The 16,827-nt window shown below is 45.2% G+C and overlaps 1 protein-coding gene across 1 annotated transcript; it reads left to right on the top strand.

Annotated features, from left to right (window-relative positions):
• Positions 1 to 6,879: 6,879 nt before the first annotated feature.
• On the top strand, positions 6,880 to 15,484 carry astl2b (astacin-like metallo-endopeptidase 2 gene b). Its single transcript, XM_012961817.2, has 13 exons — positions 6,880 to 7,142; positions 7,238 to 7,265; positions 8,777 to 8,833; positions 9,030 to 9,164; positions 9,253 to 9,370; positions 10,573 to 10,748; positions 10,967 to 11,048; positions 11,137 to 11,264; positions 11,944 to 12,059; positions 12,194 to 12,419; positions 14,101 to 14,219; positions 14,538 to 14,760; positions 15,023 to 15,484. Exons 1-13 carry the CDS (start codon positions 6,978 to 6,980, stop codon positions 15,046 to 15,048), a joined length of 1,599 nt encoding a protein of 532 aa, XP_012817271.2. The 5' UTR covers positions 6,880 to 6,977; the 3' UTR covers positions 15,049 to 15,484.
• The last annotated feature ends 1,343 nt before the right edge of the window (positions 15,485 to 16,827 follow it).

A 16,827-nucleotide genomic window follows, 5' to 3' on the forward strand; every position in this document is an offset into this window, starting at 1 on the left:
CCAATCAGCCAATGAGGAGGAGGAACCCATCCACCAATGGCTGCATCTCATTGGCTGCTGATTGCAAATGGACCTGCTCTTTTCTCAGTAATAATAATTAGTAATAATAGTTACTAAACAGCCCCCCCTAAAGTTTTATTGAATTATAAGGAGGGTTATACAACTGGGCAGGGATTATATCTGCCCTGAGCCCCCCAGCAAAAAAAAAATATTATTAACTGTCTAAAGTTGCACAAATGCATTTGACAGTAGCAACCAATCTTTTCATTCCGTTTTTAACCCTTTAAAGGGGTTTTTCACCTTTTAATGTACTTTTAGTAAGATGAAGAGAGCGCAAATCTGAGAAAGTTTGCAGTTGGTCTTTATTTTTTTTTTGTTCACAGTTTTTGAAATATTTACCTTTTAGTTCAGCAGTTCTCCAGTTCTCTTCAGGTTGCTAGGGTCCAATTTAGTAACCTAGCAACCAGGCAGTGGTTTGAATGAGAGACTGGAATATGAAAAGAAGAAGGACTGAATAGAAAGATAAGTAATAAAAAGTAACAATAACAATAAAATTGCATACCTCCCAACATTTGAAAACCGAAAAGAGGGACAAAAATTTTTTTACCACGCCCACTTTTGTGGCCACGCCCCAATTAACACACCCCATTGTTTTCTAAAAATACTCCTTTTATAGAGTAGAAATGGCGGGATCAGACGCAACTGTGCTATACCCTCATACTGTACTACCTAAGGAAAACAATACAGCAACTCCTACATATAAATACAAATATAGAGAGAAGGCAGTCAGTTATAAGTGAGTTCTAACTATATACCAGTTTTGCCCCCCCACACAGGGGAGACTCATACACAGAGCCCCCCATACACAGTGCCCCCATACACAGTACCCTTTATACACAGAGCCCCCCATACACAGTACCCTTTATATACAGTGCCCCCCATACAGTGTGCCCCCCATACAGTGTGCCCCCCATACACAGTACCCTTTATACACAGTGCCCCCCATACAGTGTGCCCCCCCATACAGTGTTCCCCCCATACACAGTACCCTTTATATACAGTGCCCCCCATACAGTGTGCCCCCCATACAGTGTTCCCCCCATACACAGTACCCTTTATACACAGTACCCCCCATACAGTGTGCCCCCCATACAGTGTGCCCCCCATACACAGTACCCTTTATACACAGTGCCCCCATACACAGTACCCTTCATACACAGTGCCCCCATACACAGTACCTTTCATACACAGTGCCCCCCATACACAGTACCCTTTATACACAGTGCCCCCATACACAGTACCCTTCATACACAGTGCCCCCCATACACAGTACCCTTCATACACAGTGCCCCCCATACACAGTACCCTTTATACACAGTGCCCCCCATACACAGTACCCTTTATACACAGTGCCCCTCATACACAGTACCCTTCATACACAGTACCCTTTATACACAGTGCCCTTCATACACAGTACCCTTTATACACAGTGCCCCCATACACAGTACCCTTCATACACAGTGCCCCCCATACACAGTACCCTTCATACACAGTGCCCCCCATACACAGTACCCTTTATACACAGTGCCCCCCATACACAGTACCCTTTATACACAGTGCCCCTCATACACAGTACCCTTCATACACAGTACCCTTTATACACAGTGCCCCCCATACACAGTACCCTTCATACACAGTGCCCCTCATACACAGTACCCTTCATACACAGTACCCTTTATACACAGTGCCCTTCATACACAGTACCCTTTATACACAGTGCCCCCCATACAGTGTGCCCCCATACACAGTACCCTTTATACACAGTGCGCCCCCCCATACACAGTACCCTTTATACACAGTGCCTCCATACACAGTGCCCTTCATACACAGAATCCCCCCATACACAGAGCCCCCCCCCATACACAGAACACCCCCCCATACACAGAGCACCCCCCATACACAGAGCCCCCCATACACAGAGCCCCCCATACACAGAGCCCCCCCCATACACAGAGCCCCCCCATACACAGAGCACCCCCCATACACAGAGCCCCCCATACACAGAGCCCCCCATACACAGAGCACCCCCCATACACAGAGCCCCCCATACACGCTCCGACTCCTTGCGCTGCTTCTCTCCTGTGGCTCCTTCTCCGGCGGTCCCAGGCCCTTTTATAAGGTTGCGCCCCGTGTGTACGTGTGACGTCATTACGCACGGGCGCAACCTTATAAAAGGGCCAGGGACCGCCGGAGAAGGAGCCGCATAAGAAGAGAAACAGCGCAAGGAGTCGGAGCGCTCATCCTGCTGTCGCGGATCGTTCTATGAATGTCCCGCATTTCCGTAATCTATTACGGAAATGCGGGACATTCAGGGAACTATCCAGGACAGTGGGATGCGCTATAGAAAGCGTGACTGTCCCGCTCAAAGCGGGACAGTTGGGGGGTATGAAATTGTAGCCTCACAGAGAAATAGTTTGTATGGCTGCCGGGGTCAGTGACCCTTATTTGAAATCTGGAAAGAGGTAGAAGAGAAAGGCAAATCATTAAAAAATTATTAAAATCTTGTGAAAGGGGATACAAACCCAGCCATGATGCTGTCCCACTGCGCCCCCTAGTTTTGCTATAGAAGCTGCCAAAATACATTATTATAGATGCAAGAACATTCACCAATGAGAATTCTACTAATAAAAAACTTCATTATAAATGCAGAAGAAGTGACCAATGAGTGTCAGGCCCCTTGCTGGTACCTTACATATAGAGATAATGATGGCATTTTCCCCTCATTATATGGCACAGGAATCAGACATGGGGATAAGGGCAGACTATTAAGAATAGATCATTCTTTAGAAGTTACCCTGAAGGTGACCCACCCCTTTAAAGAAAGTAAATTGCAGCCATAACATGACACAGACAATGCCCTGGTGCTTATTTATGCCAACACCAGGTACCAGTTTGCCAGTTTGTGCCACAAGGTACCTGCCAGTTGGTGAGTACAGGGCTCCCACTGTATGTTGTACCTATAAGTGCCGGCTGATTCCCATGCAATCAGGGCTGCCATCAGTAACCATGGGGCCCCCATACTACTAAGTTAACAGGGTCATTATTAGCCAACCAGTGGCCAGGTTACACCGGGTGGTAGTCCCTGCCAAAAAAAGAATGGGACCCCAAAGAAATCAAATGCCCTGGACACATATGACTCTGCCCCTTATCCAAGCCCCATTATGCCCAAAACCCCAACACACAGGCCAGCCAAACCCCCCCTCCCCCTGCAAGCCACACCCCTTCTTCAACATGCAAATGTCACCTTCACATTTCTTGGGACCCCCTCTACCCCAGGGCTCCTGGCTGGGGGACCCCCTGTACCACCCTGCATGCAGTTTAAGGGCAGGAAAGTGCCCAAGTCCTGCCTGGGTGCCACCCATTTGCATGCAGCTTACTCACTGGAGCAAATCTCTAGTACCAGCCAGAAATTCTAGTGAGTAAAGATTTATTATGTCTAAAAAATGGCAGCTTGAGCCAATGTTGTGCAGTTTGCAATCAATTAACAAATAGGCCCTTATTGTGATGGAATGGGGTCTGGGGTTGGGGCAGAACCAAACCCGCTGCTGGCATCTCCCTGGTGTTTATCTCATTCTCGAGTCACAAACACACAGTACAGTACAACGTGTCTGTCCAGAACATCTTATCTTGTAAAATTACAATTTTATTGTTTCTGAAAAGAAATAGTGTAATGCCCATTGTTCCAAATATTAACTGTCTGTGGTCTGTGCCTGTCCAACAGCCTCCAACTTGCTCACTGCTTATAGTCACATGTCCTATACAGGTATACTCAGGATCTGGGGTTTTCCGGATAAGGGGTCCTTCAGTAATTCCGACCCCCTACCTAAAGTCTGCTAAAAACATTATTTAAACAATAATTAAACCCAATAGGGCTGTTCTGCCCCCAATAAGGGGTAATCATATCTTAGTTGGGATCAAGTACAGGTACTGTTTTATTATTACAGAGAAAAGGGAATCATTTAACCATTAAATAAACCCAATAGGGCTGTTCTGCCCCCAATAAGGGGTAATTATATCTTAGTTGGGATCAAGTACAGGTACTGTTTTATTATTACAGAGAAAAGGGAATCATTTAACCATGAAATAAACCCAATAGGGCTGTTCTGCCCCAATAAGGGGTAATTATATCTTAGTTGGGATCAAGTACAGGTACTGTTTTATTATTACAGAGAAAAGGGAATCATTTAACCATTAAATAAACCCAATAGGGCTGTTCTGCCCCCAATAAGGGGTAATTATATCTTAGTTGGGATCAAGTACAGGTACTGTTTTATTATTACAGAGAAAAGGAAATCACTTTTAAAAATGTGAATTATTTGATTAAAATGGAGTCTATGGGAGATGGCCTTTCCATAATTCGGAACTTTCTGAGATAATGGGTTTCCGGATAAGGGGTCTGATACATGTACTTCTATTGTGTCTTCTCTTTAACAATAGGATAAATTGTCACACTGCTGGGGATTCTGCTACTCAGTAGCTTTAAGAGTCAGAACCAGCAGTGCGTTCAGTCCCAAATGACTTTGCAAGGGTGGGGGGGGTTACCCCTTTAACGTTTGGGTGCCTGGGGGGAGTAGGTGGGTACACAAATGAGACAATGTAGGAAAGGACTGGAACATTCTGTGTAGTGATACAACGGGAGATAAAGTTGTAACAATGGTGTCTCTCTGTACTGGACTTGCCCCAATCTAACTGCAGGGAACGGGGCACTGACAGATTAAGAACAAACACAAGGAAAGCTAATATTTGGGTTATTAAAGTTTAAAAAGGTTGTTTGTCTAAATGATTGTAGTATACTGTAGACATTGATATTCTGAGACAAATTGCAATTGGTCTTCATTTTTTTATTCTTTGTGTTTTTTTTCCGTTATTTAGCTTTCTATTTAGCAGCTCTCCATATTGGCATTCCAGCAGCTGTCTGGTTGCTAGGGTCCAGTTTACGGGAATATGAATAGATACAGAGCTATAGTTTTTTGGCTGCCGGGGTCAGTGACCCCCATGTGAAAGCTGGAAAGGGTCAGAAGAAGAAGGCAAATAATTAGTGATGGGTCCCAAAGTCCCCAAAAGTTTCATGAAATCCGGGAGTGTGCGACTTATTTTGACGTGACTGCAACTTTTTTTGAAGCGGCTGCAACTTTTTCCTCACTTTTTCCTCACTTTTTGCTGCAGTTTCACAAAAAAAATTGCCAATGGCTATATTTGGAATTTTGCTGCAAATCCATACCTTGTGAGAAATTTTGCTCATCACCAAAAATAATACAAAAACTGAAAAAGAAAAAATAGTGATCAATGGCTAGCAATAGGGCATTCTATATACTAAATGTTACCTTTAATGGGGATGTAAACCCTACTGCACTGCTCAGCCAAACTGTTGCTGGACTACAAATCCCAGAATAATGTAACATATAATGAAGGGTGAGGCATGCTGGGAGCTGTAGTCCAGCAACATCAGGGCTGTATTCTTAAAGCAATATTGCACAATAAAACTTTCCCCCAAATCCCCACAGCCAGCGACTGCTTTAAAATGCACAAAATCCCCCAATGAGAATCCCAGCTGATCTGTATAAATCCGGCTCCATGTTCTCTGTTCCTGCAATTGGAGTTGGGAGCATTAAACCCAGTTTCCCAGCACTGAACAAGTCTGCCCTTATCCCCATGTCTGATTCCTGTGCCATATAATGAGGGGAAAATGCCATCATTATCTCTATATATAAGGTACCAGCAAGGGGCCTGACACAGTGCTGGGAATCAGCATTCTCATTGGTCACTTCTTCTGCATTTATAATGAAGTTTTTTATCAGTAGAATTCTCATTGGTGAACTTTCTTGCATCTATAATTATGTATTTTGGCAGCTTCTATAGCAAAACTAGGGGGCGCAGTGGGACAGCATCATGGCTGGGTTTGTATCCCCTTTCACAACTTTTTTTTTTTTTATAATTTTTTAATTATTTGCCTTCCTCTTCTGACTCCTTTTAGCTTTCAAATGGGGGTCACTGACCCCGGCAGCCAAAACACTATTGCTCTGTGAGGCTACAATTTTATTGCTGGGAATCAACATTCTCATTGGTCAATTCACTTGCCCTTATAATGAGATCTTTGGTCAGTAGAATTCTTATTGGTGAGTTTTCTTGCATCTATAATTATATTTTTTGACAACTTCTATAGCAGGGATACCCAACCAGTGGCTCGGGGCAACATGTCCCTCCCCAACCCCTTGGGTGTTGCTCCCAGTGCCCCCAAAGCAGCTGCTTATTTTTGAATTCCTGGCTTGGGGCAAGTTTTCGCTGCATAAAAACCAGATGTACTGCCAATCAGAGCCCCCTGTAGGCTGCCAGTCCATATAGGGGCTACCAAATAGCCAAACACAGCCCTTATTTGGCCCCCAGGAACTGCTTGTGTTGCTCCCCCAGGGGCTCCCCCAGGGGCATATCGCCGCCTCAGGCGGCTCCTGGATGCCCCCCCCTGCTCCCCAGCGCTTACCTTCTGAGCGCAGGAGCGGGTCCGGGGGCGGTGAGATCACTAGTGCAGAGAGCGCAATTGCGCTCTCTGCACTAGAAGAGCCGAATTTCCGGTTTAGTAACCCTGGTAACTGGGGCACTTCTGCCGCAGAAGCGCACCTGTGCTCCCCAACTCTTTTTACATTTGAATGTGGCTCATGGGTAAAAAAGTTTGGGGACCTCTGGTCTATAGCAAAACTAGGGGGTGCAGTGGGACAGCATCATGGCTGTTTGTAACCCCTTTAAAGGTAAACCGCCCCTTTAACCCTTAACTCACACACCCCTAGGCAAGTACAAAGCTGAGTGCACACTGACACGCTGAAGCCCTACTAAAAACTTGTGGCATCCCCTATGCACTTACCCAGCATGCTCTGGGGGTTACGGGCAAGTGCTTGCACTGATGCAAGGGCACCAGCGTGGCCATGGCAGAATCCTGTCACTGTTATTACGTCCCTGTGGCTCAGATCTATATAAAGAGCCTGGACTCCCCCTCTACACTCAGAAGCTACAGCCCCATGGATTCCTCTGCTCCCATCCTCCTCCTCCTCCCCTGGCTGCTCAGCGTGGCGCTCACTCTGCCCATAGAGGTAAGGCTGGCACTGCCCTTGGTCCTGCTCTTGTTCCTTATATCCAGAACTATATATCACAACAAGACTCAGACTTTTGCTACATTTTATTTCAGGTTATCTTCCCCCGAGCCACCGCTAATGGTGAGTGCCAGCCTGGCTCCCTGTTTATTTGGGCACAGAGCTATGAGACACAATGAAGTAGTGTGGGGGGGGTGGGGGGTTTGGTGATTTCAAAAGTTATTTGTAACTGTAATGGCTACTGCTGGTTCATACTCATGAAACAATGTAGGAGAAACCAGCTTAGACTCCACTTCCCACGTTGGAGCCACTGCAGACTCATTTGTGTCAGACTTCGGGTTCTACTTTTATTTGTAGGTTTCCATAAATGCCCCATACATGTTATTATGTATTGATAAATAAAGCAGGTATTTTAGAAAGTATTGGGCATGGATAACAGGGCATTAAAGGTGATGCTGTCCCACTGCGCCCCCTAGTTTTGCTATAGAAGCTGCCAAAAAACAAAATTATAGATGCAAGAACATTCACCAATGAGAATTCTACTGATACAAAACTTCATTATAAATGCAGAAGAAGTGACCAATGAGAATGCTGATTCCCAGCACTGTGTCAGGCCCCTTGCTGGTACCTTACATATAGAGATAATGATGGCATTTTCCCCTCATTATATGGCACAGGAATCAGACATGGGGATAAGGGCAGACTTGTTCAGTGCTGGGAAACTGGGTTTAAAGGAGACATATTGGATAAATGGGAAAAAAAGGTAATTTTGTAGGCAATTATGAATAATATCAGGTGCTGGTTTCCCTTTGGGCTAAACATTAACCCTATCTGTAACAATGGCCCCTTTATTGGAGCTCCCTATAGATCCTCTCACTTCTCTGTCCGAGTTTGAAATGAAGAGTGGGCGTGTCCTAACGGTCCCTGCCAGAAGAACAGTAGGAGGGGGAGAGCCAATCACAGCCCTGCACTCACACAAGCAAAGACAGGCTTCAGTTCCCTATCAGGTCAGCCTAGCTGCTGATTGGTTGCTATCCTACAGTGCAGGGTACGGAGGGCCGCCGGCTCCCCAGCTCATCCAGAGAATTCAGCCAGCAGGAAGTGGGACAGATGGGCGGGGCTAGTGGGGTTTTTGTGGAATTTCTCAATAAATCAGTCAGAAACACAACTTTTTTAAGCACAATCCTTCTATATCTAGAGGAGTATAATTCCCTGGTACATTCATAGTTTTTATAGGATATGTCTCCTTTAATGCTCCCAACTCCAATTGCAGGAACAGAGAACATGGAGCCGGATTTATACAGATCAGCTGGGATTCTCATTGGGGGATTTTTTACATTTTAAAGCAGTCGCTGGCTGTGGGGATTTGGGGGAAAGTTTTATTGGGCAATATTGCTTTAAGAATACAACCCTGATGTTGCTGGACTACAGCTCCCAGCATGCCTCACCCTTCATTATATGTTACATTATTCTGGGATTTGTAGTCCAGCAACAACTGAGTAAAGTTTGGTTGAGCAGTGCAGCAGGGTTTATATCCCCTTGCCAACCAGGAATGCTGGGAACTGTATTCCAATGACTTCTGAACCCCCTACTATCATGAATGAACGGTAATGTGTGTTTATTATATTCTGCAGAAACGAATCCCGTGTTTGGGGACGATGTCTTCGGGGACATCCTGAGAGCCAATGAAGGTGAGTCGGTAAGATTTCTAAAGGAAAACTTAAGCCTCCAAATGAATGTGGCTATTACTGAACTTACTGTACAAGCCCACAGATACAGCAGCCCTATAGCACTAGATTCCCTAATAAATTGCAGCAGTCGGAGCAAATCAGATTGTGCAGCCGTTTTCTGTTCCCCAATGACTTGTCCATCCCGACGTTCCCTTAGGAACCAACGTTCTGCTCCGTGAAACAGACATCGCTGTTCCTCTGGGACGTAACTCCATTTCCTGCAAGACCTGCCTGTGGCCCAAATCGACCAATGGGAGAGTGAACGTGCCCTACGTCTTCGATGAAAAGTACTGTGAGTACCGAATGGGTTGGGCCTTTGCCGCTGGTTTCCAAGAACCTTCTCTGTGTGGGTTTAATGTGCCTTGTACTTACAATCGCAGCTGAAGGGGAAAAGAGCACCATTAGGGAAGCCATGAAGGATTTTGCAACCATGACCTGTGTGGAGTTTGTCCCTAAAACGGCGGAGCCCAACTATCTTTCTATCCACCCCGGGGACGGGTAAGTGTCCAACTCCTCCTGTGACCTGCCAGCCATAATGGTATCCTTTTAAAGGGGATATAAACCCAGCCATGATGCTGTCCCACGGCGCCCCCTAGTTTTGCTATAGAAGCTGCCAAAATACATTATTATCAGATTACCAATCAGAACTCTACTGATAAAAAAGTTCATTATAAATGCACAAGAACTGACCAATGAGAATGCTGATTGCCAGGAATCTTGCTGTTAAAGTTTGGTTGAGCAGTGCTTTGAAGCAGGGTTTACTACCTCTTTAAGTTCAATTTAACTTTCCATTTAAATTGTGGATACGTTATAATTATAACCATTGTCAAGGCCGCCATCAGAAATCACGGGGCCCCTCACAACAACATTTTCTGACCTCCCGCTCCTATGCCCCACCCCCAGTGACCCCACCCAACAGTACAAAGGACACAAAGACATTGGTAGTCAGGGTCCCCCTAAAACAACTGGTAGCCAGGGGTTGCATTTTGCATTGGTGCCAGGGCAGGACCCCCTAAAACATTGCTAGCTTGTCCAGGGCCTCCTTAAACATTGGTAGCCAGGGCCCCCTAAAACATTGGTAGCCAGGGCCCCCTAAAACATTGGTAGCCAGGGCCCCCTAAAACATTGGTAGCCAGGCCCCCCCTAAAACATTGGTAGCCAGGGCCCCCTAAAACATTGGTAGCCAGGCCCCCCCTAAAACATTGGTAGCCAGGGCCCCCTAAAACATTGGTAGCCAGGCCCCCCCTAAAACATTGGTAGCCAGGGGTTACGTTTTGCATTGATGCCAGGGCAGGGACCCAATAAAACATTGCTAGCCCAGGGCCCCCTAAAGAATGGCTGGTCCTCCCCCAGTGTCCCCATACCATGGCCCGCTCCCCCCCAGCATCCTCCAGCTCCCCCCTAGCATCCTCCCCAGCATCCTCCAGCTCCCCCCTAGCATCCTCCCCAACATACTCCAGCTTCCCCCCAGCATCCTCCCCAACATCCTCCGGCTCCCTCCCAGAATCCTCAGCATCCTCCAGCTCTCCCCTAACTCTTTAAAGGGGGCCTGTGCTTAAAAACTGTATCACGGCCAGGCCCCCTTTAAAGCGACGGTTGTCCGGGCCCAGGACGACTGTCCCCCCTGTGCCCCCTGATGGCGGCCCTGACCATTGTCTCTTGGCTGCATGGTATTTACAGTGGTTTGTATTCTTCCCCAGCTGCTGGTCATTTATGGGAGTGTTGGGTGGAGCCCAAGGGGTGTCGCTTGGCGGCGGCTGCCTGGGGTATCGCACCATACAACATGAACTGACCCATGCCTTGGGATTCTGGCACGAGCAGAACCGGAGCGACCGGAATAAATATATTGATGTATTTTGGCAGTACATCTCTCCAGGTACAAAGGGAGCCCAAAGCAGGGAAGCTAGACCAGTGTGCATTTTGGCCACAGTTGGCTGAAAAATCAGTTGGTGAGCAGAGGAAAGTCTTTCCACAAACACACCACCTACCTACGTATATATATATATATAAATGGGCCCAGTACAGTAGTTACAGTAAGAGGAGTGGCTCTCTGGGGGCTACAGTATCTACATTTTTTTTTTTATCTTCGGGCAGATGCTTCTATCAACTACCAAGAAATGGACACCAACAACCTTGGCATGGAGTATGACTACGTGTCGGCAATGCATTATGAAAAGTAAGGTTCTAGGTCAGTTCCGTATACATTCTGTATCATCTGCTGCTCTGGAACCAAAACATGCCATGTTTATCCCCCCCCCCCCCAGCTGGATGTTCAGTAACACGTCTGGGAAGATCACCATGGCGGCTAAGGATGATCCTAGCAGACGTTTAGGTGGAGCTAAAGAGCTGACCAACCTGGATTACAGTAAGATAAACCGGCTGTATGAATGCGGTAAGGACTGTTCCTGGGGCATATGGTTACTGTAGGAGGTGTACCCGCTGGAGAAGGTTCTAGTGGTACCATGTACCAGTATAGAGTGGGGGCATTGCCATCACTGGTGGGAACTCATCCTGAAGGCCAGAAGGCCAAAGAAATATTGCTCTGTGAGGCTACAGGTTTATTGTTATTGTTACTTTTTATAAGTCATCTTTCTATTCAGTCCCTCTCCTATTCATATTCCAGGCTCTCCTTGGTTGCTAGGTTAACTTGTACCCTAGCAACCAGATAGCTGCTGAAACTCCAAACTGGAGAGCTGCATAAAAATGTAAAATAACTAAAAAAGTACAAATAATAAAAAATGAAGACCAGTTGCAGATTGTCTAAGAATACACCTGTCTACATCATACTTATATCATGCTTACATCATACTTACATCATACTTATATCATGCTTACATCATACTTACATCATGCTTACATCATACTTACATCATGCTTACATCATATGCTCACCTCTGAATCCATCTGGAGTATGTATAGTTGGGCCTATTCTACCAATTTTCACCTGGTCTTTTTTCCATGGTTTTACAGATTCTGGGAATTCTATCTGGTTGTCGGGGTCGTGATTGTTATTCTTTATGTTCCTCTGTACAATAAATATACATTTGATAATTCTATTCATTCATTTCCAGATGTCGTTAGCACATTACTTAATGAAGAGCGTGGGACCCTGAAGTCGGCCAATTACCCTTCGCCGTACCCCAATAACGCCAAGTCCTATTTCCTGATTAGGACGGGTTCTCAGCAGGTCAGCTGTACAACGTATAGAGCAGTGCCAGGCCAATGAGTGTTGGTGCCCAACTTGGCCATGTCCGGCCTAAACCTGATTATTTTAGGGTTCAGGGTGGGTGGAGCCTAATTAAATAATCTTTTCGCTTGCAGGTGTCCCTAAAATTTGAGGCTTTTGATATTCAATCTTCCCCTCAGTGTAGCGCTGACTACATTAAAATATATGATGGTTCCACTAAATCCTCCCCGGTCCTACTGGAGAAATCATGTGGGACAGGGAAACACCCCCCGCTGATAGCCTCGGGCCGAGCCCTCCTGCTAGAGTTCCTCAGTGACGGGGCTCAAACCGCTACTGGATTCAAGGCTTTATATGAAACAGGTAATATCTATCTATCATCTATCTATCTATCTATCTATCTATCTATCATCTATCTATCTATCTATCTATCTATCTATCTATCTATCTATCATCTATCATCTATCTATCTATCATCTATCTATATATCTATCATCTATTTATCTATCTGTCTGTCTATCTATCTATCTGTCTATCATCTATCTATCTATCTATCATCTATCTATCTGTCTGTCTGTCTGTCTGTCTGTCTGTCTATCTATCTATCTATCTATCTATCTATCATCTATCTGTCTGTCTGTCTGTCTGTCTGTCTGTCTGTCTATCTATCTATCTATCTATCTATCTATCTATCTATCTATCATCTATCTGTCTGTCTGTCTGTCTGTCTGTCTAGCTATCTATCTATCTATCTATCATCTATCATCTATCTGTCTGTCTGTCTGTCTGTCTGTCTGTCTATCTATCTATCTATCTATCTATCTATCTATCTATCATCTATCTATCTATCTATCTGTCTGTCTGTCTGTCTGTCTATCTATCTATCTATCATCTATCTATCTGTCTGTCTGTCTGTCTGTCTGTCTATCTATCTATCTATCTATCATCTATCTATCTATCTGTCTGTCTATCTATTATCTATCTATCTATCTATCTATCTATGTGTCTGTCTGTCTATCTATCTATCATCTATCTATCTGTCTGTCTATCTGTCTGTCTGTCTATCTATCTATCTGTCTGTCTATCTATCTATCTATCTATCTATCTATCTATCTATCTATCTATCTGTCTATCTATCATCTATCTGTCTGTCTATCTATCTTTCTATTATCTATGTCTGTCTGTCTGTCTATCTGTCTATTGTCTATCTATCTATCTATCTATCTATCTATCTCTTCATTAACTATCTATCTATCTCTTCATAAACTATCTGTCTAGTATCTAGCTATGTCTCCATTAAATATCTATATATCTAGCTATCTCTTCATTAACTATCAATCTATTTTCTATCTATCTATCATCTATCTATCTATCTATTATTTATTTATCTATTTCTTTATTAACTATCTATTTGTCTATTTTCTATCTATCTTTGTATACCATTGACTAAGACAGAATAGTAGAATTGGTGAAATAGTTTAAATGCGTGGGATACAATTATGCCAGAGTGTGACAGCATTATTATTATTATTATTATTAATAACATACATGGTACAGAATGGTGTGAATAAATAGTGATAGTGATCTTAGAATATGAGGCATGGAATGATGTGAATGTGTGGGAGAGAATGAAGGAAACAAGTGGGATAGACTGAGTAGATGTATGGGAAAGAAGGATAACAATGAATGAGATGAGTTAGAGTCCCAGCACTGAACAAGTCTGCCCTTATCCCCATGTCTGATTCCTGTGCCATATAATGAGGGGAAAATGCCATCATTATCTCTATATGTAAGGTACCAGCAAGGGGCCTGACACAGTGCTGGGAATCAGCATTCTAATTGGGCAGTTCTTCTGCATTTACAATGTGTATCAGTAGAATTCTCATTGGTGAATTTTCTTGCATCTATAATTATGTTTTTTGGCAACTTCTATAGCAAAACTAGGGGGCGCAGTGGGACAGTGGGTTTACATCCCCTTTAATCAGTGGATGAAAGCTTCAGGGTAGATGCTCTATATCATTAACTGACCTCCTGTGTTTGGCAGTGGAATGTGGAGGCACCTACACCACCCCATTAAGGAACATCACATCTCCAAATTACCCAAAAGACTATCCACCTTCCAAAGTCTGCCTGTACCTCATATCTGCTCCCCCATCCTACACGGTGAGTCCATATACAGTACTGGAGCATTTATAATGGGCTTGGGTTTAGGAATTCTGCTGGGCATGGTGGGGCTATTGGGCTCTAGGGCTGAAATCCTGGTTACCTAGGCAAGAAGAAGAAGTAGATAGATCCATATATTGTTAGGTACGTAATGTTGTGTTAGTGAACTGCGCCATTCAATTAGTCTTCTTCTATCAACCCAGTTAGTCCCAGACCAATAACACATTAGGTTGCACCAGGAGAACCTTGTTAGGTTGAGTGAGCATCTAGCAGAAGACAAGCCCCCTGCCCACCATAGAAACATCTTTTTGCTTCCAGATCTCTCTGAGAGTAGTCACCATGGACATCGAGAAAAGCCGCCAGTGCCGCCGGGATTACCTGGAGATCTACAACGGAGACTCTACCTCTGCTCCACTCTTGGGGAGATTCTGCGGCTCCCTAATGATGTGCTCGCCGAGGAGCAATGGGAACAGCATGCTTCTGAGATTCGTCACGAATGGGGACACGCAAGGCAAAGGCTTCCTGCTGAGATACAGCTGGGGTAAGAATTCTGGCACAAACACACAGGGGTCAGCGACCCTAGGGTCAGCGTCAGAAATCATGGAGTAAATAGTAGGCCTAGTGACCACGCCCAGTGATGGCTGGAATAACACACCCTAATCAAGAATGGTACCACCCAATGGGCCCCTGTGAACCCTTAGACAGGGGTTGGGGCAAAAATATTGCTCAGTCCCTAAAAATCACCACCCCCTGGTAACATGTATAATATATAAATTATAACTCTGTGTTTTTCTGATTTGCAGTTGCACCGAGAAGTGTCCTACCCTGAGTGCTGCCATCTGGGACAGAGAGAAACATAATGCTTAATATATACCTGTGTGCCTAATGAACATAAGGGCCACTAGGTGTCACTACAGCTCTGCTTGCTCTTGGGTCTCCTGTTGTTCTACCCTTTCCTTGCACTGATAAGCTCCTTCTCTTTTGAGCTAACACTGAAGGCTTTTTCTTAATTCCTTTTTGGGATTTATGTTTTAGAAATGGGGGTGCCTTTGCCTGAGTGGGTGCTGCCATATTGTTTCCTCTGCTGTAAGCAAATTAATTATCCTTCATTAACGCCAGTGGAACAAATATGTTTGATCCAGATAAAACTAAATATGGCAGAATTTTGCCTTTATATAACAAAGTAATTCCTCAACAGTATCTTTTATGGTTGGAATAACCCTTTTTACCGAGCAACAATAATAAATACAATTAAATATATTTAATAGTTGTTTAGTGTGACTACTGAAATAGGGTGCTTTGGGTGCTTAGATACTGGGAGGGGTGGGAATAAGTGGGGCTCAGGAAAAGGCACTCTGGGTGTACACGTGTGACACATGTTGACTTGCATTTATAGGTTTGTTACTATGTTTGAAGGTTCTGGGTCTTCTGTATGAACTGGGGGAATACATCTCATGTTACTCCCATGTCTGTCTGATTCCCTCCAAGAATGAGGTTTCAACACTTTGCTGCAAAGGTGAATGTGAGCTGTAGCAGGGTTTAGATACTGGGATTAGATGAGAATAGCACCCCACTGTGGACAACTGGCCCCATTGCAAGTCTGGCCCCCATGCAGTTATCATAGATGTTGCGCCACCAAGATCTGCACTTGTTGCAGTTCCAACAGTCAGGGATTGTAGATCCAAGAGACAGAAAAACATGATTTGAGGTTGTGAAAGGGCAAATGGGTGGGAATTGGGTGGATTATGGGTGGGGTCATGACTTGGGTGGATCAAGGGAACAGTCATGCACTTTTAGGGTTGCTGTATAATACCGGCCTTTGGGTAGGGGGCAAGTGATGATGTCACCTTGGGGAGCGGAGTGATGATGTCACCTTGGGGAGCGAGGTGATGATGTCACCTTGGGGAGCGGGGTGATGATGTCACCTTGGGGAGCGGGGTGATGATGTCACCTTGGGGAGCGAAGTGATGATGTCACCTTGGGGAGCGAGGTGATGATGTCACCTTGGGAAGCGGGATGATGATGTCACCTTGGGGAGCGGGGTGATGATGTCACCTTGGGGAGCGGGGTGATGATGTCACCTTGGGGAGCGAAGTGATGATGTCACCTTGGGGAGCGAGGTGATGATGTCACCTTGGGGAGCAGGGTGATGATGTCACCTTGGGGAGCGAGGTGATGATGTCACCTTGGGAAGCGGGGTGATGATGTCACCTTGGGGAGCGGGGTGATGATGTCACCTTGGGGAGCGGGGTGATGATGTCACCTTGGGGAGCGGGGTGATGATGTCCCCTTGGGGAGCGAAGTGATGATGTCACCTTGGGGAGCGGGGTGATGATGTCAAGGGATGGGAAAAGAGCAAGTGAGGCCAAAAAATGGGCAGGTGGTTTGTAATTGGCAGTTGGGGCAGAAATGGGGATTCTGGAAGGAAAATTGTTGGGCAGGGGCAAGCCTGTGCTTATAAGAAGTAATCAAGCTGCGGAGGTGAGAGGGAGTCACAGGGGGTTATATAATAAAGGCACTAAGTTTGCCATGGAGCAGTAACCCATAGCAACCAATCAGCAGGCAGAATGTACTGGTTACCTGTTTAAAAGCAAACATGGTTGCTATG

This window comes from Xenopus tropicalis, chromosome 4 (genome assembly GCF_000004195.4).
Source record: "Xenopus tropicalis strain Nigerian chromosome 4, UCB_Xtro_10.0, whole genome shotgun sequence".
In the NCBI taxonomy this organism is placed as follows: domain Eukaryota; kingdom Metazoa; phylum Chordata; class Amphibia; order Anura; family Pipidae; genus Xenopus; species Xenopus tropicalis.

Bases quoted from the DNA above. Each gene is read 5' to 3' on its own strand.
- astl2b (XM_012961817.2), top strand. From the start codon at position 6,978: ATGGCAGAATCCTGTCACTGTTATTACGTCCCTGTGGCTCAGATCTAT. The intron at 7,143-7,237 runs GTAAGGCTGGCA...ATTTTATTTCAG, and splicing joins CGCTCACTCTGCCCATAGAG to GTTATCTTCCCCCGAGCCAC. The intron at 11,049-11,136 runs GTAAGGTTCTAG...CCCCCCCCCCAG, and splicing joins TCGGCAATGCATTATGAAAA to CTGGATGTTCAGTAACACGT.